Source organism: Lepidochelys olivacea (genome assembly GCF_965140295.1).
Source record: "Lepidochelys olivacea isolate rLepOli2 genome assembly, chromosome: 24".
Classification (NCBI taxonomy): Eukaryota; Metazoa; Chordata; order Testudines; family Cheloniidae; genus Lepidochelys; species Lepidochelys olivacea.
In genome coordinates this window covers 16,808,176-16,829,420 of record NC_140434.1, presented here as the reverse complement: position 1 = coordinate 16,829,420, position 21,245 = coordinate 16,808,176, and the positions used below count along the sequence as shown (strand labels likewise).

Genomic DNA, 21,245 nt, shown 5'->3' with positions numbered 1-21,245 from the left:
CCCGACAATAACAGGCGTGAGCCACATTAGGGTTCTGATGAGAGACCCGGTGGTGATCAATTGTGCTTGAGAGACCCTAACGATAACGGCCAAGAGACCCCACAGGGACAAACCACACTGGGGAGACTCGACCGTAAGAGCTGAGCGCGGCAGTGTTGGGACGAGAGACCCGACGATAACAAAGCCGGGTGGTGGGTGGGTGTCCCCTTCTGGGCATCAGTAGGGGATGTGAAAAGTTGTGATCTATCGATCTATCCCCATCCACCCCCTCTGTCTATCTATCCCCCCATACACCTCCCACTATCTATCTATCTATCCCCACACACCCCCTCTATCTATCTATCCATCTATCCCCCCATACTCCCCCCACTATCTATCTATCTATCCCCATCTACCCCTTCTATCTATCCATCTATCCCCCCATACACCTCCCACTATCTATCTATCTATCCCCACACACCCCCTCTATCTATCTATCTATCCCCCCATACTCCCCCCACTATCTATCTATCTGTCTATCTACCCCTTCTATCTATCTATCTATCCCCATCTACCCCTTCTATCTATCTATCTATCTATCTATCCCCCCATACACCCCTTCTATCTATCTATCCCCATCCACCCCATCTATCTATCTATCTCCATCCTCCCCCTCTATCTCTCTATCTCTCTCTCTAGCCCCACACCACCTTGTCTCTCTCTCTCCCCCGCTCCCTCCTGCAATGCACCAGCCAGCCTGAGTCATGCTCAGCCTGACCTAGATCCGGCTTCCCCCGCCCCGCGCCGCAGCCCTCCAGCGGCTCTGCCCGGGGGTGATGGGGCTGGGCTGACCTAGACACTGGGGGTAAGTGGGTTGGGGACCGGCTGGGAGTGGGGCTGTGCGGTGGGTGCTGAAGGGAAAGGGGGAGCCCACACAGGCCCCCCGCAGGGCCCTTCTACCCCATATCTTCTTCTCAAAACCCCTGCCCCCCTCTCCACCCTGCCAGGCTGGCTTCCAGGCCCCTAACATCGTCTGTGACTTCCCCACCCCGACCGACACTGAGCCAGTCACAGGCAGGCTGGGTGCCTCACCCACCCAGCCGGGGGCGCTCCCCGACCCCCTCCCTCGCCTGCCCCGTACAGATCTTGGAACAAGACCCCCCACCCTGCCCCCTAGTGCCGCCTGGGGCATGGGGCCAGCCCTGCCTGCCAGGGGAGAGCCCCCAGCCCGCTCCGCCGAGCGCTGATCCATCCGCGTCCTGCAGCTGCCGGGTGCTGGTGCCTGGAGCTCCTGACACCTGGAATTATTCAGTGACTGTGGCATTAACAGAGAGAAAACAGCCCCCCCCCCCCCGATTCAATCCCACTCTGCTGATCGGGGGACTCACAGGCAGGAGTGAGCAGGAATGGCAGGGGCTGCGGGTTGGGAGTGAGGGGCACCGGCAGGGCTGCGGGGGGCAGGGCTGGGCTAGCAGGGGCTGCGGGTCGGGAGTGAGGGGCACCGGCAGGGCTGGGGGGGCAGGGCTGGGCTAGCAGGGGCTGCGGGTCGGGAGTGAGGGGCACCGGCAGAGCTGGGGGGGCAGGGCTGGGCTAGCAGGGGCTGCGGGTCGGGAGTGAGGGGCACCGGCAGAGCTGGGGGGGCAGGGCTGGGCTAGCAGGGGCTGCGGGTCGGGAGTGAGGGGCACCGGCAGAGCTGGGGGGGCAGGGCTGGGCTAGCAGGGGCTGCGGGTCGGGAGTGAGGGGCACCGGCAGGGCTGCGGGGGGCAGGGCTGGGCTAGCAGGGGCTGCGGGGCGGGAGTGAGGGGCACCGGCAGGGCTGCGGGGGGCAGGGCTGGGCTAGCAGGGGCTGCGGGGCGGGAGTGAGGGGCACCGGCAGAGCAGGCCCGGTTTTGGGACATGCCCACGTAGGGATTCAATTGACAGGCTGCTGTTTCTTTCCAAGCTTTGCTGATCCCTCTGTCCCAGGTCTGGGAGCCGATCACGTGTTTTCGGGGTGGGGGGCAGGGGGATAAAATGAGCTGTAGAAGCTCCGACATCTCGCCTTCCTTGGGTCTGGGGACACAACTGCTCGGGAGCTGGGAAGAGAACCCAGGAGTCCTGGCTCCCGGCTCCCGTGACTCTTTCAAGGTTCTTTATCCAGCTGGTGCTGAGATGCAGCCCCCTGCCAGCCCAGCCCCGAGCTCCCCGGCGCCCCACACTCCCGACCCGCAGCCCCCTGCCAGCCCAGCCCCGAGCTCCCCGGCGCCCCTCACTCCCGACCCGCAGCCCCCTGCCAGCCCAGCCCCGAGCTCCCCGGCGCCCCTCACTCCCGACCCGCAGCCCCCTGCCAGCCCAGCCCCGGGCTCCCCGGCGCCCCTCACTCCCGACCCGCAGCCCCCTGCCAGCCCAGCCCCGGGCTCCCCGGCGCCCCTCACTCCCGACCCGCAGCCCCCTGCCAGCCCAGCCCCGGGCTCCCCGGCGCCCCTCACTCCCGACCCGCAGCCCCCTGCCAGCCCAGCCCCGGGCTCCCCGGCGCCCCTCACTCCCGACCCGCAGCCCCCTGCCAGCCCAGCCCCGGGCTCCCCGGTGCCCCTCACTCCCGACCCGCAGCCCCCTGCCAGCCCAGCCCCGGGCTCCCCGGCGCCCCTCACTCCTGACCCGCAGCCCCCTTGTCTCTGCCCCCAGCTGTTACATCGACGAGCAGGTGACCCGGGTGGCCTGGCTCAACCGCTCCAACATCCTGTTTGCGGGGAACGACAAGTGGTCCATCGACCCGCGGGTCCGGCTCCTCACCAACAGCCCGGCCGAGTTCAGCATCCTCGTGGCCCAGGTGGACGTGTGGGACGAGGGGCTGTACACCTGCTCCTTCCAGACCCAGGCCAGGCCCCACACGGCCCAGGTCTACCTCATCGTGCACGGTAGGGGCCGGGGGAGGGCTGAGCCCGAGGGGGGGATAGGCAGGGACAGGGCGAGGAGGGGGAGGGCCCTGGGGGCTGGGCTGGTGGGTTGAGGATGTGGGGCTGGGCTGGGGCAGAGAGGCGTAGGGGGCTGGGCAGCGATTGGGCGGGGGGCTAGGCCCGAGGGGGGGACTGGCATGGGGGGGGGTGAGGGGATGGGCAGTGACTGGGGTGGGGGGATGGGCAGAGATGGAGGAGCAAAGACCAGTGGGGGCAGAGGACAGGGAGGGGGCTGGGTCATCATGCAGGGGGTTCGGGGGGAGTCAGTGCAGGCATGCATGGCTGAGAGGGGAGGGGGGATTGGGGGCTGGGGGAGGGGGCAGGTGCATGTGGTGGGGGATGGGAGCTGGGGGGCTGGGCCATGAGGAGGGGCTGCACAGAGATCTATGGCCAGTTGGGGGGGGCAGCAGGGGCGGGGCTGTCTCCTGCTGTAGGGCTTGTGCTGGACCCATGTGTGTGTCCATCCCTAGTGCCTGCGACCCCCCCGAATCCCCCCCACGCCCTGCCCAGGGCCCTTTGACTTGGGGCTAAGTTTGTGATTTTAGTTCCCCCCGTGCCCTGCCCCAGAGGTGGCTGCATGTCGGGCCCGGGGGGCCCTGGATACCCAGCCCCCCATGCCACGCCCCAGAGGTGGCCGCATGTCAGGCCCAGGCCAGGGGGCCCTGGATACCCAGCCCCCCATGCCGCGCCCCAGAGGTGGCCGCGTGTCAGGCCCGGGCCAGGGGGCCCTGGATACCCAGCCCCAGAGGTGGCCGCATGTCAGGCCCGGGCCGGGGGGCCCTGGATACCCAGCCCCAGAGGTGGCCGCATGTCAGGCCCGGGCCACGGGGCCGGCACGGGGCGCGTGATTGGAGCCAGGAACCGAGGAGATTTTGCCGTCTCAGCCGCCCCCCCCGGGTGTCCGCGGCACCAGGAAGTGGGGACAATGGGCCCTGATTGGCTCCGGGGGGACAATTGTGGGGTCCCTGCTGCAGCTGTTCGCCGCTTTGCCCTGATTGGCTGCGGCTCTCGTCGTTCGGCCAATCAGCTCGCACAATGGGCCTTGTTAGCGGGGCTGGGGGAGACTCGCGTCAAGGGGTGGCTTTTTTTGGCTTTTCCACCAAATTGTCCCACGGGGGGGGGGAGGGTGAGTCCAATGTTAACACCCCGTGCGCTGCCTGCCACTGAGATGCGGCCACCTCTGGGGTGGGGCGTGGGGGGTTTGTTATACGGGGACCCCTCACCCAGCCCTGGGATGCAGCCACCTCTGGGGTGGGGCGTGGGGGGTTTGTTATACGGGGACCCCTCACCCAGCCCTGGGATGCAGCCACCTCTGGGGTGGGGTGTGGGGGCTGGTTATACGGGGACCCCTCGCCTGCCTCTGGGATGCAGCCACCTCTGGGGTGGGGTGTGGGGGCTGGTTATATGGGGACTCCTCGCCTGGCTCTGAGATGTGGCCACCTCTGAGGTGGGGCGTCTGGGTACCAACCCCACTTGGTCAACCCCTAGCACCAGGCATGGGGGGCTCAGAGGGGAGGGCGCCCCTCGGGGGACAGAGGCTGACGCTGCTCTCCGCCCCCCGCCCACAGTGCCAGCTCGGATCACGAACATCTCCTCGGCCGTGACGGTGAACGAAGGGAGCGACGTGAATTTGCTGTGCGTGGCCACGGGCAAACCGGAGCCCACCGTGACCTGGAGACAGCTGAGAGGTAAGAGGGAGCGGGCCGGGGAGGGGGCGATTTGCAGATGGGGGGGGAAGGCGAGAGTGGGAGGGAAGGAGGAGGAGGCAGGGAATGATTTGGGGAAGGGACAGTTGGGGGGTGGATCAAGGTAGGGGGATATTGGGGGGGATTTGCCGGGATATGGGGGGAGGGAGGTTGGTCGGGCTGAGGAAAAGGGGGATCTGGGTAGAGTTGGGGGCTGGAGGGGCTGGAGCTGTCATGGAGGAATCAGACAGGAGCCTGACCTGCTGCCCCTCACTCCCGACCCGCAGCCCCCTGGGCACCCCAACACCCTGCAGCTTGGCCGGTGCCCCTCACTCCCGACCCGCAGCCCCCTGGGCACCCCAACACCCTGCAGCTTGGCCGGTGCCCCTCACTCCCGACCCGCAGCCTCCTGCTGGCCCAGCCCTGGCAGGCGGTGGCCGTACCTCAGGAGGTGTTTGTAACTGTTGTGTTGTTGTGTGTCTTTTCTCTCGTGTGTAAGTCTGTGTTTGTGTCTGTCTCCCCCCCGCTCCACACCTCCTCCCCACACACAGACGGGTTCACCAGTGAAGGGGAATATCTGGAAATCACCGAGATCAACAGACAGCAGGCCGGGGAGTATGAGTGTGTCACGGCCAACGGAGTCTCTGTGGCCGACAGCAAGAGGGTCCTGATCACAGTCAACTGTGAGTCAACCTTTGGGCTTCCCACTCTAGGGGGCGCCGGCTCCCATCCAGCCTCAGGGCAGGGACTGGCTGGCTCAGCGGGGCAGGCAATGGAATATGGGGCCTTTCCCCTCTAGGGGGCGCCAACTCCTCTCCTTTTTTCCTTTGCTTTCTCCTCTCAGATCCTCCCACCATCAAGGACGTGAAGGACGCCTATCCCACCATGGGGAAGCCGGCACTGCTGAGATGTGAGGCCATGGCCGTGCCACCTGCCGAATTTGAGTGGTTCAAGGATGACAAGCAGTGAGTGACCCTCCTAACCGGCCCCACCCGCCCCCTCCAGGAACGGGCCCCTTTGCCCTGCCCTGGAGTGACTGACGTCCAATCAGCGACCCTCTGACCTCTCATTGGCCATGCAGTGTCATGTGATCTGTGGTAGACTGGATGTCACATTTCCCCTCCCAGTGAGATCTGAGCTGTGACGGTCTCCTCCAGGACAGATTTAATCCCCTTTCCGGGGCTCTCTGTCGTTGCTGGGGGTTTGTGTTGGTTGTTGGATGATTGTTGCTACGCTGGGTGATGGATGGTTTGTGGAGTCGGTTGAAGGGTTGATTATTGGTGTTAATTTGTTGGGTCTGTTGCTTTGTAGGGTTGGTCGTTGGGCTGGTTGACGGGTGGTTTGTGTCGTTAGTCGGTTGTTGGCTGGTTGCTGGTTTGCGGGGTTCGTTGTTGAGTTAGTTAATTGATGGTGTCAGGCTGATTCCCCACTCTGGCACTTCGAGGGCAGGAAGTGGGGCCCGCAAGGGTTCTAACCGTTAATACCGGCCACTCCGGGCTTGTATTGAGCTTCCACGGTTCCAGCTTCTCTCGGACCTTGGCTTGGCAAAAAAGACGTGATCAGTGCAAAAAAATGGATTTTGGGCTTGGTCTCATGGAAGCGATGCAGGGATGGGGGTGTCTCGTCGGCTGTGACCCGCTCGCCGCGGGTGCGCTAGAGGGCGGTTCGGGCTCCGGTTGAGCCTCTCGCGCCGGTTTAGCTGCGGCTGCAGGGGCGGCCTCTGTGGCCCCCTTTGGTGCTGGCTCCCCTGACTCTGGTGCTGGCAGGTTCTGGCTGGGTCCCTGTAGGAGGCTCAGGAATGGGATTAGGTGTGGAGGCCTGTTTAGCCTGGCTGCGGGTGACCATCCCCACCCGTTTTGTTACCCTCACATGGTTGGCTAAGTCTTCTCCCAGCAGCATGGGAATGGGATAATCGTCATAGACGGCAAAAGTCCATATCCCTGACCAGCCCTTGTACTGGACAGGCAACCTGGCTGTAGACAAGTTAAAAGAGTTGGCCTTAGAGGGTTGCACCATCACATGGGCCTCTGGGTCAATGAATTTGGGGTCCACCAGGGATTGGTGCATGCTGAGTGTCTCGCCTCGCAGTAATCTTCCTCCCACCCACACTCACAGTGTCCCTTTGCTCTGGAGGTGTTTGCAAGACATCTGGGCCTGAAGGCTCTTGGTGAGACTCTGGGGTGATGAGTTGCAGTCGGCTGGTGCTCTTGGGGCAGTTGGCCTTCCCATGCCCCAGCTCATTACATTTAAAGCACCACCCAGCTGTCTGTGGGCTGGGACAAGGTGAGTGGTTGGAGAGTGGGGTGGTAGGGCGAGAAGGCAGCTGGGGTCTCCCTGGCTGTGTGGAGGGCTCCTCCTCGCGAGGTGGGGCCTTGGGCTGACTTCGATGGTGGGGTGTCGTCTTGGGTTGCCCCTTGTGGTATCCCTGCCAACTGCTACTGGCCTTCTTCTTCTCTGCCACCTCCACCCATTTGGTTACAATCTGCCCCACCTCGATTACAGTTTTGGGCTTCCCATCTAGGGTGCACCTTTCTATTTCCTCAGGAACACGCTCTAAGAACTGCTCCATTTGCATTGGGAGAGATCGATCTTCCCGAGATTTAACACTTGCTCCTGATAGCCAGGCACCCCAATGTTTCACAGTGTGGTGGGTGTGTTGGGAAAATGCCACGTCTGGTTTCCACCTTAAGGCCCTGAACTGCCGACGGGCCTGCTCGGGTGTTAGCCCCATTCTGATTCTGGCCTTTCGTGTAAAAAGTTGGTACTCGTCCATGTGTTCTCTGGGCATTTCAGCTGCCACCTCTGCTGAGGGTCCACTGAGCTGCAGCCTCCGCTCCACCGTACACTGGTCTGGAGGGGCGTTGGACCCCGTTCGAAATTTTCTAAGGCCTCTGTATCATCACCTGCCTCGTATGTGGGGGATTTCTTGGAATGGGGAGCGGGACCCGGAGAAGGACTGTACCTGGTGGACCCAGCTTAGCCCTTTCCAGCTCTAAGCGCTTCAGCTTTGACATCGCCTCCAAGGGCTTCGCTCCTCTTTTGTCCTCCGCTTCCAAGCACATCATCTGTCGAAAGAAATCCCTGTCTTCCGCAGTCAGAACTCGGTTCAGCTTAAAGGTTACAAGCAAATAAAAGCATCTGGGGTTTAGCACAGAGGAGTCCAGGAGCCAAAATAAAGAAATAAACCTGATCACGTCTCTTTAAACATTCCCTGTCCCAGTGATTCCTTCCAGGTATGGGAAATAATTTTTCAGACTTGGTTCACACCTCAGGCAGCGTTCCTGCCTCTCGCAGGGCTGCTCCCTGTCCCTGCAGCTCAGAGAACAACAGACAAAGGGAAAGTTTCTTTCCCCATTTTAAAAAAAGTTCTCGCCCTCCCATTAGCTCTTTTGGCCAGGTGCCCACTTTCTTTCTTGACCTCGGGGACTTTTTAACCCTTTACAGGTAAAGCAAGTTGAGAACAGCTACCAAGAGGGATTTTACAGCTAACTGGCTGGGTGGGTGTCCATCAAAGGAGCTACCCACCCCCCTTCATTTATCACAGATGGTTTGTTGAGTTGGTTGTTGGTGTGCTGGGTTGGTTGTTGGGTTAGTGAATTGGTGGTTTGTTGAGTTGGTTGTTGGTGCGTTGGGTTGGTTGTTGGGTTAGTGAATTGGTGGTTTGTTGAGTTGGTTGTTGGTGCGTTGGGTTGGTTGTTGGGTTAGTGAATTGGTGGTTTGTTGAGTTGGTTGTTGGTGCGTTGGGTTGGTTGTTGGGTTAGTGAATTGGTGGTTTGTTGAGTTGGTTGTTGGTGCGTTGGGTTGGTTGTTGGGTTAGTGAATTGGTGGTTTGTTGAGTTGGTTGTTGGTGCGTTGGGTTGGTTGTTGGGTTAGTGAATTGGTGGTTTGTTGAGTTGGTTGTTGGTGTGTTGGGTTGGTTGTTGGGCTAGTGAATTGGTGGTTTGTTGAGTTGGTTGTTGGTGTGGTTATTGGGTTGATGGTTGGTGTGTTGGGTCGGTTGATTGTTGGTTTATTCAGATTGCTCGTTGGCAGGTGGGTTGATTGTTGGTTTGTAGGCTACAATTGTTGTTTGACACCTGAGTTTCTTGTCGATTGGTTAGTTGGCTCTTTGATATCAGGGTTCTTGGTGGTTGCTGGTTTAATGGTTGGTTGGTCTATTGGGTTGCTGGGGGCTTCCTGGTTTTGTTTGGTGCATCGGTTGTTGGCAGTTTGGGTTGGTTGCTGGGTCTATTGTTTGTTGGTTGGTTAGGTTGGTTCTTGGGCTGATTGTTGGTGTGTTGGGTCAGTTGTTGGGATGGTTGTTTGGTGGGTTGTTACTTTATCAGGTCGGTTGTCAGTTTCCCCTCACTCCTGACCCACTTCCCCCTGCTAGCCCAGCCCTGCGTTCCCCCAGATCTGCTGGTGACCCTCATTCCCGACCCACAGCCCCCTACTAACCCAGCCAGTTCTGTAGTTTGTCGTGTTTCATGCTGGTTTGCTGATAAACTCCCTACCAGGTGTGAAACTGTGAGATCTTGTAATGCTCCCCCATCTTTGCAGACTCTTTGGGGGCCTCGAGGGGCTGCAGATCCAGAACGAGCGCACACGCTCCATGCTGCTCATCGACAACGTCACCGCTCGGCATTATGGGAACTACAGCTGCCTGGCCTCCAACAAGCTGGGAGTCTCCAACGCAAGCCTGCGGCTGATACGTACGATTCCCCGCCCCGTGCAACGGCTCGTCCCGCCCACTGCCCCACCCTCTGTCATTCACTGCTGGCCCCGCCCACCATTCCCCTCAGAACCGCCCACTCTCCTTCACCACCGGCCCTGCCCACCGTTCCCAACAGCCCCGCCCATAATTCACAGCTGGCCCCGCCCCCTGTCTTTGAAGACTGGCCCAGCCACAAACCCCCAAAGGGGTATAGTAACATTTAGATAGAACGTCCTGGCTCCAAGCACCCCTCTGCTCCAACCCATAGACCCCACTCCCCTCCCAGACCAGGGATAGAACCCAGGAGTCCTGGCTCCCAGCCCCCCCCAGCAATCCAAACCAACCTTCTCTAAAATGCTGAAGGCCAGTGAGGTACTTTAAATGCTTCTGAAAATCACCCGTGGTGCCCGCAGTCCCTTGAAAGTCTAGTCCCTGGCTTTGAAATCCTCTTTCTTCTCTTGCCAGGACCCGGTTCTCTGGAAAACATAGCAGTGACCGGGATGGAGTCCCCCTTGTTCCTGGGCTTGCTGTCGTCTGCCTTTGTGACTCTCTTGTTTAAGATCTAGCGTGTTCGGCGGACGCAGTGGAAGGAGAGGAGGCTCGGACAGAGAGGGAGAGCGCGCGAGAGAGACCTTCTCCTTTCCGGGAGAGACGAAGAGAAAAAACAAAGAAACAAATCTTATCGAGAACCCCAGCACTGTGAGGGAAATGTGAAAAAAGAAAAAAAGAAAAACGACAAAAAAAAATATGCATTTCTTTCTACGGCCATTTTCCGTCACTTTCCATCCCAGACACTTCCAGCCGGACTTGTTCTAAAGGGACAAACAAACTGACCTGCAAAGACACAGGGCTTTAAAGGGTTAACGGCCAGTGCTTCTGTGCCCCATGGGGGCCCCCGCAATAGGGCTTGTGGTGAGGGGTTGTTCCCCTTCTCTGGGAGAGTTTGGGGTTCTCAGCTGCCATGAAAGACGAGCTTCGGTGGCATTCGCAAATGTGGGGGGCTGGGCCTTTCTGTAGCACATGGAGTTTTTGAGTGGGGAATTTCCCTAGTTTGGGGCTGAAAAATTCCTCAGCAAACAAAGTTTCTTGGGCTGAGAATGACCCTTGTTTACACAGGTTTTGGACTCTGAATTTCCTGATTTCATGAAGCTTTCCTGGCTGAGATTTTCCTTCGCTCACAAAGTTTTCCGGGCTGAGAATTCCCTTGGTTTACACAGGTCTGAGGCTGAAAATTTCCTTCCTTCACAAAGTTTTTTGGGGCTGAGAATTACCCTGGTTTGCACAGGTCTGAGGCTGAAAATACCCTTAATTCACAAAGGTTTTTGGGCTGAAAATGTCCTTAATTCACAAAAAAAATTGGGCTGAGAATGACCCTTGTTTACACAGGTTTGAGGCTGTGAATTTCCATAGTTCGCAACCTTTTGGGGGCTGAGAATGGCTCTGATTGACAAAGGTTTGAAGCTGGAAATGTCCTTAGTTCACAGAATTTTGTGGGCTGAGACTTATCCTAATTTACACTGGGTTTGGCTTGAGAGTTTCCTTAGTTCACAAAGGTTTTAGGGGCTCAGAATTTCCCCAGTTTATGCACGTTTCAGGCTTTCTTAGTTCACAGGGTTTTGTGGGCTGAAAATTACCCCAGTTCTGGGGTGCAGATTTATTTCGTTCACAAAGTTTTCTGGGGTGAGAATTTCCCTGGTTTACTGAGTTTTCAGGTGCGCCTTTCCTTTATCCAGCGAGTTTTTTGTGAATTTCCTTAGTGAACAAACCAAACCAAAATATACCCCCCTTTTAGCTGTCAGTTGCCTCACTTAATCCAGCGATTTGCCCCAGTGGGAATTTTTTCACCTAACAAATTCTTTGCCTGGTAATTTTCATCGCTCATGAAGTTTTGTGGCCTGCAAATTGCCTTCAGTCGGTGCCAGTTTTGCCTGGGAATTCCCCAGGATCACAAAGTTTTGGGGGCTGAGAATGTTCTTCATTTTTCAATCGTTTCCCCACCCCCTGGCTCGGAGAAGACAGAACTGGAAGCTGGCTGCTGCCTGGGGATTTGGATTCAGCACCTTGATTCTGCTACTTTCCTGCACTCTGGGCACGAGGGGGCTCACATGCCCTGCTCAGATGTCCGGCTTCCCAGCCTAGGACGGAGGAAGGCTCATAGCTGAGCATTGGAACCACCCGTCTCTTCGGCTGAGGAGCTCCCCTTCCCTCTCTCCGTGCATGGGGGCGCAGCTGGTCAGGTCCGAGACGTCCCCACCGAGCCAGAGTGAGTCAACCGGGAGGGGACTGACTGGGATGGGCTTCATGGGGGGGCTCAGGCTTCAAGCAGTTGCCGGGGGGCGGGGAGTGGGGGGGGGCGGGCTTCTCCTGGAGCCTGACAAACATTTGCAAAGTTGGTGTCGTTGTTCACAAAGTGGGGACCTGGCGGCAGGAGACCAGGAGACCCTACAATAACAAAGGGGCCCACTCAGTCCCAGCTGCTGCAATGAGGCACCGGTTTGCCGATCCGTAACAGAATGGGAATGCAGGCCTGGCATTTATGAGAGACCCTACAATAACAACCAGCATGTGTACAGCCTTGTCCTTCCCAAGAGACCCTACAATAACAACCAGCATGTGTACAGCCCTCCCCCTCCCCAAAGACCCTACAATAACCACTGGTATGCGTACAGCTCCACCCCTGCTGAGAGACCCTACAATAACAAACCAGCATGTATACAGCCCTACCTGTCCTGAGAGTATCAACTTTCCTGAGAGACCCTACAATAACAGATGGGTATTTATCACCTTAATGAAATTAAGTTAATGAACCCGACTAAGGAATTTCCTTCATCCTTTGTCATAAGGATTTGGGCTGGCTGGGAGGCATTACACACTGGTTTGTTATCGCAGGGTCTCCTTGGGGTGCTGGAGGTTGCTCGCTTGTCTTGTTATTATTTGGCCTCCTGGGAATGGCTGGGCTGTATAGACTTGGTATATTATTGTAGGGTCTCCTGAGAACGCCAGGAGTTGTGGAGACTTGACGTATTATTGCAATGTCTTCTGGGAGGGCTGGGGGGCGGTGCAGGCTTGTCTTATTATTGTAGGGTCCTTTGGGATGGCTGGGGGTTGTGCAAATTAGGATTATTATTGTAGGGTCGCCAGAAAGTGCTCAGGACTGTGCTTGCTTGGCTTATTATTGTAGGGTCTCCTGGGAGCCAGGGCCTATGCAGGCTTGGTTTGTTATTGTAGGGCCTCCTGGGAGAGGGGTGTGTGTGCATAAACCATGAGGGCGGAGCTCCTTCCAGGCATATTACCTGGTAAACGTCTCCTTTGCTGATCCTCTAAGGTCCTAGGACGATGGGTTATTCCATGGGCTCATCTAGATGTGTAAGCAGCTCACTCCATGCGACCCCAGATCAGACCCCTGGGCCCATCGAGGCCGGTATCCCGCCTCCCTCCCAGTGGATCAGCTCGGAGGGGTGGGCATGTCTCCCACAGGAAGCTGCCGTTTCAGAGAACGGCGCAAAAGACCCCGCGGTTCTGGGATCGCCGGGTGGGAATCGGATCCTCCATTTTCGCAGGACAATCCACAATTTTTGAAACTCTCGAAATGGAAGCAAACGAAATTTGAAACTTTCTGGGAAATGAAATTCTGGAAGGGGAGGGGGTCATTTTGGGTCGATCACCTCGTTCTGATCCCATTTTGGTACATAAATATTTTTTTAACTTTGTTTTTCCACGCTATATTTTTGCTATATACTCCCCACTGTATTTTCCACGGCATGCAGCCGAGGAAGTGAGCTGCAGCTCACGAAAGCTTCTGCTCAAATAAATGTGCGAGCCTCGAAGGTGCCACAAGTCCTCCTGGTCTTTTTGCGGCTCCAGACTAACACGGCTGCTCCTCTGAAACCGTGCTACAAAAGCAAAAAATCTTTAAATGAAAAAAGAGAAAGTTCCACTTGAGAATTTCCATCTGTTCGGGGGGACACCCTGAAACCCCAGTGGGAGTTTTCCCCCCGCCGGATTTTTTCTCAGCACAGAACAGGAGTAAAACCGTCATCAGATCAGACACGTGGGGTGGGGCTGGGTTGACAAAGAGACTCTTGGTCACCTCGAGTGAGGTGTGAACAAATGTCCCCAGGTTTTTGGCCTGGGAGTTTCCTTCGTTTTGGGGGTTTTTTAAAACAATGGCAAATGTCTTTTGTTCCGAGTGTGTCTGTCCGAGTGCCGGGAGCTTGCCCGGGCGCCAGATTCAGCGACGTTCTTTTTTTTATTTTATTTGTTTTTATGGTACCAGCAAACAAAGCTTTGCGTAACGAAGACGATTCGCTCAATAGCAGCCATTATTATTGATTAGGTGGGTGACGGTCATGCCCAGAACCCGCCATCATGGACCAAAGCCCCATCACACCAGGCACTGTACGAACGAGGGCCATTTATTGGGTGTGTTACGGTAACACCCAGGCCCTGCAGTCGTGGCCTAGGACCCAAGGGTGCTATTTATTAGGTGTATTACGGTGTCAGCCAGAACCCCAGCTAGAGAGGGAAGGTGCGTGGGCCTCCGGACACCTGGGTCCTATTTCTGGCTCTGCCAAAGATTTCCTGGGCCACCTTGGGCAAGTCGCACCCTGCCTCAGTTTCTAGGCCTGGCACTGGGGGCGCTGTGCTGCAGGGAGTGGGGTGGGGGGGCTCTCCCCCGGCAGACAGGGCTGGCCCCGATGTCCCAGTGTGGCACTAGGGGGCGCTGTGTTGCAGAGGGCAGGATACCGGGCTCGATTGTCAGGCCGCTCGCTGGGGCTGGGGGTGGCAGGAATCAACGGGCGGTGTTGACGCACCAGCTGCTGAGTGCCCAGAAACCACGAGCCTCTCACTGCTCATGGGTCCTGTTAACCCCTTCCGCCCACAGAGCTGGGGGGCAGGCGGCAGGGCTGGGCTGGCAGGGGGCTGCGGGTCGGGAGTGAGGGGCACCGGCAGAGCTGGGGGGGGGAGCCCAGGGCTGGGCTGGCCGGGGGCTGCGGGTCGGGAGTGAGGGGCACCGGCAGAGCTGGGGGGGGGGAGCCCAGGGCTGGGCTGGCCGGGGGCTGCGGGTCGGGAGTGAGGGGCACCGGCAGAGCTGGGGGGGGGAGCCCAGGGCTGGGCTGGCCGGGGGCTGCGGGTCGGGAGTGAGGGGCGCCGGCAGAGCTGGGGACGGGGGAGCCCAGGGCTGGGCTGGCAGGGGGCTGCGGGTCGGGAGTGAGGGGCACCGGCAGAGCTGGGGGGGGGAGCCCAGGGCTGGGCTGGCAGGGGGCTGCGGGTCGGGAGTGAGGGGCGCCGGCAGAGCTGGGGACGGGGGAGCCCAGGGCTGGGATCGCGGGGGGCTGCGGGTCGGGAGTGAGGGGCACCGGCAGAGCTGGGGGGGGGGAGCCCAGGGCTGGGCTGGCGGGGGGCTGCGGGTCGGGAGTGAGGGGCGCCGGCAGAGCTGGGGACGGGGGAGCCCAGGGCTGGGCTGGCGGGGGGCTGCGGGTCGGGAGTGAGGGGCGCCGGCAGAGCTGGGGACGGGGGAGCCCAGGGCTGGGCTGGCGGGGGGCTGCGGGTCGGGAGTGAGGGGCGCCGGCAGAGCTGGGGACGGGGGAGCCCAGGGCTGGGCTGGCGGGGGGCTGCGGGTCGGGAGTGAGGGGCGCCGGCAGAGCTGGGGACGGGGGAGCCCAGGGCTGGGATCGCTGGGGGCTGCGGGTCAAGACACTAGGTCTAGAATCTCCCATCGTTCCAGTTTCTGTTCACGAATTTCACGTTCCCCCCCCCCCAGAGAAATTCCCCCACCCCCGACCTTCCACGATCAGCCCTAGGGGGACCCTGCTCCCTTCCTCATGTGTGTGGCCCCCTTGGGCCAGCTTCAGCTCTTGCTGTATATAGGTGTAATGCATCCCTCCATCCATGCTCCGTAGGCCCCCATCCCCCAATCCATCCCCCCCACACCACATCCATCCCTCCCACGCATCCATCCATCTCTCCAGGCCCCCCCCCCACCCCTCCATTCATCCACAGATACACCCCTCTGTCCGTCCGTCCCGCCCTCCATCCCCATACACCTCCTCCATCCCCCCTCCCCCCTCCTCTCCCCCCGCCATCGGTCGGGCAGGATAATCTAGGCAAAGCATGGGGCCGGGGGGGGGGTCACTGGAGTCGTAAACGTCTGCAGGACCGTCCTTTCAATGGTGTTCGCTCTGCGGCCGGCAGAGGGGGGGACACTCCCTCCGCTGCGCCCCCCGGCTCCGTGGCCGGCGGGTGGTGGCAGGTTTGCTAACACCCTGTCGTCGGCAATGGGGCGAGCTGGGTATCGCTGGAAAGCCCCCTCTTCCCTGAACCCAGGGCGCCCCCGAGGCCCCGCCCCCATCTCCGCCCCTTCCCCCGAGGCCCCGCCTACGATCTGCCGCTTCCCACCCCTGCTCCGCCGCCTCCCCCAAGAGCCTCCCGCCGAACAGCCGTGGCTGGTGGGTGCTTCAGCCCTGGAGCACCCACGGAGCCGGCTTCTCCCCACCTGGTCCCCCGCCTGGTCACTTGCCCTCTCGCCAGCGGGGGCAACCGCTCCCCCCGTCCGCCGCACGGCTGCAGCGGGGCGTCGTGCTGGGCGTCCCCCGAGAATCGCGCCGGCGGGACGCCTCCGGGCCGGTGTGCAGCTCGGCGCCGACCGTCTCCGCCGTCCCGAGAGAGACGCCGGGGCCCGACTCCAAGCGGCCTTACCCCGGTGCTCGGCAGACCTCCATTTGTGGACCCCTGAGGCGTTGGGGGGGGCGCGGCCCCCATCGGCGTAACCCGCAGAGCCTGGGTTGAAAACGGCTGCGTCACGCCACGCGCCAGCCGAATTCTCCAGGCGACAAGTCCCACGCTGGAGCCGCCGTCCTGCCAGATCCGAGGGGACGCCGCCTCGGCGCGAGTCTTCGCTGGGCCGCTGGGGACCTTCGCGGCGTCACCGACTCCGGACCGGGCAGGGGCCGCACCGCGGAGTCTCTTCTCTTGGGGAGCAGTTTCCACTGATAGCTCTGCATCCGCGTCAAAGGCGAGGCGGGTTTCGTCCTCGGGCCAGGGTTTTCCCTGGCGCCTCGTAGCAGACAAATCTCGGCTGGCGTTAGCAGTTCCTGGTTTGCCGAGCGCTTGTCCCTCACCCGGACCGTCCACGACGGCCCCGCGGAAAGGGCTCGGCGGGAATAAGGTACCGTCCGCGGGGCGGGTGTCGACGTTTTCCACCCGGCAGCCACGACATTGTCCGTCGCGTTCGAACAGCAAGCGTGGCGCCCTGGAGAACTCGTCCTGTCCCAACGTCGCATCTCGCCGAGTTGTGGGCACGACCGGCAAACGCCGACCCGTCTGCGGTTAGCTCTGGCCCCCACCACCGTCTTCTTTGCATTCGAGCTCAGCGTGACTCTGTCCTTCCTGCCCGGAGAGCGACGGAGCCTGGGATAATTCTCCGGGGTCTGGGTCATGACCCACAGTGCCCACTGGACTGGCATCTGGAGCGAGCTCCTCGCCGCTTCTCTCCTGATCTGCCCGGGCCTTTCAAATCGCCCCAGCACATCACGAATCCGGGCGCCGCTCCATTCACTCTGGGGACGTCTTCCCGGCCAGGTTCGCTGGAAAGTCGGCGGTGCTCTTGCGAGGTCAGGAGAAAGCGGGGCAGAGCGATTGGACGCTGTGTCCCGCCCGCCAGCCCCGGTGGCCGTCGCGGCTCCGTTTCCCGCGCTGGGGCTTCGTCCGAAGCAGGCCCCCCCCCCGCCCCCCCGAAGGGACCGCGGGCCGGGGAGCTGGCGGAAGGGGAAACTCGCTGCTCCGAGTACTTCCCGTCCCGCCTTGCGTCCCGTGGCACGGAAGGGGCCACCGCGTGATGTGCTTGCCCGGCCCCTCCGCGGTGGGGTGTCCCAGAGCGTCGGCCGCTCGGCGACGCTCGGCCCCTCCGCATCGCACCCCCCAAGGGACCCCCGAGGCATCCGGAATCGGCTCCTCTGGGAGTGCGATTCGTTCTGGCTGCCGCCCACCCGTGGTGGCCCCGCCTCTTCCCGCCCCTGCTCCGCCCCTTCCCCGAGACCCCCCCCCCGCCCTGCCTGTCTGAGCCGCTCTCCTCCATCCTACCCCCCTCCGGAGATCCCTGCCGCTCGCCTGGTCCCGCCTCTCCTCAACCCCTCCCCCACGAGCCCCCTCGCCCGCCACTCGCCGCATCCCGGGGGGGGCTTGCGGGAGAGGGGGGAGGAGAGGAGGGAGGGGGGGCCGAGTGGGGAGGGGGACACACGGGGGCCGGGCCTGGGGTGGAGTGTGGGCAGGGTGCTGGGGCAGAGCAGGGGTGGGGTATGGGCAGGGTCTGGGGCGGAGTGGGGCTGGCATGTGGGCGGGGCCAGAGAGGCGGGACAGGGAGCTAAGCTTCACCCTACCCAGATACCCCATCCATCCCCACACACACCCCTCCCTCCCTCCCACACACGCCCCTCGGTCTGTTGGTCCATCCATCTATCCCCACTCAACCCCGTCCTCCATCCCGCCATCCATCCCCAGCCACTACTCTGTCTGTCTATCCATTCATCGATCTGCATACGTACTCCTCCATCCATCCATCCTCCCCACACCCCGCCATCCATTCCACACAAACCCCTCCAACCATCCCCAAATACCCCTCCATCCATCCACCTGCATACACCCCCTGCATCCATCCATCCATAGATCTACCCCTCTGTCTGTCCATCCATCCCCATACACACCCCTCCATCCCTCTAGCCACAGATCCACCCCTCCATCCACCCCCATGCTCCTCCGCCCATCCTTCCTTCCTCCGTCCCATCCCGTCGGGCCTGTCTCAAGCCAGGTAGGCAACCGAGGCCTTGCACTTGGGAGGAGCTGAGATCTGGCTCCTGGCAATGGGGGCTCTTCCTCTGAGGCAGGGGAGCAGATTTCAACCTACTTTGGGTGTGTAAATGGGTTCAGTCGCCAGCCTGAAGGCTCGTGCTGCTTGCATGGCATTATGGGATCAAAACATGGCTTCCTCCGCCCAGGACAGTGTGGGAATGATCAAAGCCCAAGTTACAAGAGGGTTCAGAGCTCAGGGCTGGATTCGGATCTTAGCTTCCCTCAGGGGAATCTGGAGTCACTCCACATAACTTGGCAACATTCCTGTGTCTTTGGGGCACTAGCATGTAGACCAGAATACAGCTTCTGAATTCTTTCCCTGGCACCTGGGTTCTGACCCTTTGTTATTTCCGTTGCTAAAAGCCCTTGGTGTTCATATTGAGTTTACATGAATGAAGTAACTATTTATATCATCTTTGCGAGGTTGTTAACTTGCTTTACACACGTTTACCTTGTGTTTACAGTGAAACTAGCTGCTTAGTTTGTAAGTGTGTGCAAGCCACATGAAAGTGCTGGCTGACGTACTGGCAAACAGTGTCAAACTGTCTACGATCAATTTGTAAAGCATATGTAAGCGATGAGTGAATCATGTAACCAATGAGTAAACCATATGTGAAGCACGAGTGAACAGTGTGCAAAGCATATGGAAGCTATGAGTAAATCATGTGTAAACAATGCAAAGCACTTGCAAGCAATGAATAAGATCTAAGTACATGTATGCTATGAGTAAACCATGTGCAAACAATGTGTAAAGTGTGGGTAAACCATGAGTAAATCATGTGTAGACTAGTAAACCACCTGCAAACAATGAGTGAGCAGTGTGTAAAATCATATGCAAAGCATGTGTAATTCATGAGTGAACCATATGTGCAAGACACATGCTAATCATGAGTAAGCCATATGCAAACCATGAGTAAACACAGTGCAAAACACAAATAAACTATGTGCAAACTTCGTGCAAATCATGGGTAAGCCACCGTGTAAAGCATGAGCAAAGCATGCATTAACCATGAGTGAAGCGTGTTAACTGTGTGGAAATCGCATGTAAACAATATGTCAGCCACAGCCATGCACAGAGATCATAGAATCATAGAATATCAGGGTTGGAAGAGACCTCAGGAGGTATCTAGTCCAACCCCCTGCTCAAAGCAGGACCAACCCCAGCTAAATCATCCCAGCCAGGGCTTTGTCAAGCCTGACCTTAAAAACTTCTAAGGAAGGAGATTCCTAGGGATGGAGCTTGTGTGTACTAACACATGCTAAGCACGTGAGCTCCATGTGTCAGCTATAGTTAGTAAATATGCACATCTGTGCAAACCATGTGCCGTACGGTATCATGTAACATGACGAATCACGTGTAGTACATGTCAGTGCTAGTCCTTATAGACCCATGTGAGCCAGCGTCTGCTTTCAGTGGGAGTGTGGAGTGACTCCGTCGGGGTTACCCTCTATTTACACCCTGTTGTGAGTGAGTGCAGAGTTTGGTGGGTGTTACAGCACATGGATGTTGTGAATTTGATTTACAGCTGTTCACGTGGGACTCAGGAAGTGCTCACAGCCATGAACCAGGTGTCAAGCCTGTGCAAACAAGGAGCAAACTCTGCGCAATGGAGGTGCAAGCAATGTGTAACCATGGCATAAGTTGTCTGTAAAGCAGGGGTGAACAAGGTGTAAACTGCATGCAAACAAGGTGTAAACTACAGGTCAAACCTAGGTAAACAAGGTGCAAACTCTGAGTAACTTAAGTGCAAACAATGGGGGAGCAAGGCCTAACTTCTGCGTATACCAGCTTATGTACAGGGCATGCAGTATCACTGTAAAGCGTGTGTACATTCAGTGTAAAGCAGATGCAAATACGTGTAAATGAGTTGTACAGTCTGTGTAAAGCATGAGTCAGTTACATGCAAGCCAAATGTAAGTGCTGTGTAAAGCACGTGCGAGCAGCGTGGGAGCTAGTGGCAAAAAAACAAACCCACATACCTAAACCCTGGCTAAAGCATGTGAAATAGGGTGTGCACACTTTGTGAGCATCATCTAAACAGGGTTGAAACCACACGCACAAGCGCATGTAAACATGAGTAAACCAAGTGTAAGCCACACGTAAACATGGTGTATGTTTCGGGTACAGTGCGTGCAAGCCAAATGGTAATTTTGTGCAAACTACTTGTCAACTCTGTGTAAACGCGGTATAGAACAGCACCCACCGAACGTGTGAACATGTAAAACTGGGTGTAAAGGTTTTGCAACCTGCATGTAAGCCAGGTGTAAAGTGTCAGCCACAGGTAAACTGTGCAAGGCTGGTGCAGGGAGTGTCTCTATTCTGTGCAAAATACATGTCACGCCCTGTTTTCAAAGCACAGGTAAACGGCGTGGCCAGTACGGGTAAATGTGGTGTAAACTCTCAGCCAAGTGTATGTAAACATGCATAAAGCACATGTAAACTGAGTGTAAACCTGGGGCAAGACATCTGTAAACCTCATGTAAAGTATGTGTAAACAGCGTGTAAACATTGTGCAAAGCAAGTGTAACCATGGTGTACCGAATGTATGAACAGGTGTCAACACTGTGCAAAGCCGGTGTGATCAGGGTGTGTGCGGACTGTGGAAACAGAAATTAGCATTGTGCAAGCCAGGTGTTAACACAGTGCAAAACACAGATAGAGAAGGGGAAACCACCCACTTGACCCCTTTTTGGTTTGTACGCTTGGAGCTCGTGCAAAGCAGTGGCTGGCTCCTGACTTGGTTTCTCCCAGAGCCAGGGAGGTGGGCTGGTTTTGGCAAGGGGTGGGAGTAGCTGATGGGGGGGGGGCAAGAGCTTTGAAGGGCTGAGTGGCTGCTGCAGGTGACCTAGATGGGGGAGTCCTTGTTCTCTCCACCTCAGGATGTTGCTAGAATCTCAGGCCCAGGGGGGCAGGTTAAGGGTGGGAGGGCGGCTGGAGAAGCTGGGGTGCACCTTGCACTGGGAGGGGGGTGGAGAAGGAGGAAAGAGGAATGGAGGAGAGAAAGGCAAGCAGCAGGATGAAGGGAATGCAGCAGGGAGTGAAAAGAGGAATGGAGGAAGGAGAAATGGAATACATGAGGTGGGGCAGGAGAGAGGGAACGGAGA

The 21,245-nt window shown here is 58.6% G+C and overlaps 1 protein-coding gene across 1 annotated transcript in view; it reads left to right on the top strand.

The window, feature by feature from the left end:
• Positions 1 to 11,604, top strand: part of IGLON5 (IgLON family member 5) — a 33,030-nt gene extending 21,426 nt beyond the window's left edge. Inside the window, exons 3-8 of the mRNA XM_084613762.1 lie at positions 2,644 to 2,876; positions 4,484 to 4,603; positions 5,152 to 5,283; positions 5,445 to 5,565; positions 9,140 to 9,291; positions 9,759 to 11,604. Of these exons, the coding sequence (XP_084469888.1) occupies positions 2,644 to 2,876; positions 4,484 to 4,603; positions 5,152 to 5,283; positions 5,445 to 5,565; positions 9,140 to 9,291; positions 9,759 to 9,859 (859 nt within the window). The 3' untranslated portion in view covers positions 9,860 to 11,604. The remainder of the gene's footprint in view (positions 1 to 2,643; positions 2,877 to 4,483; positions 4,604 to 5,151; positions 5,284 to 5,444; positions 5,566 to 9,139; positions 9,292 to 9,758) is intronic.
• The last annotated feature ends 9,641 nt before the right edge of the window (positions 11,605 to 21,245 follow it).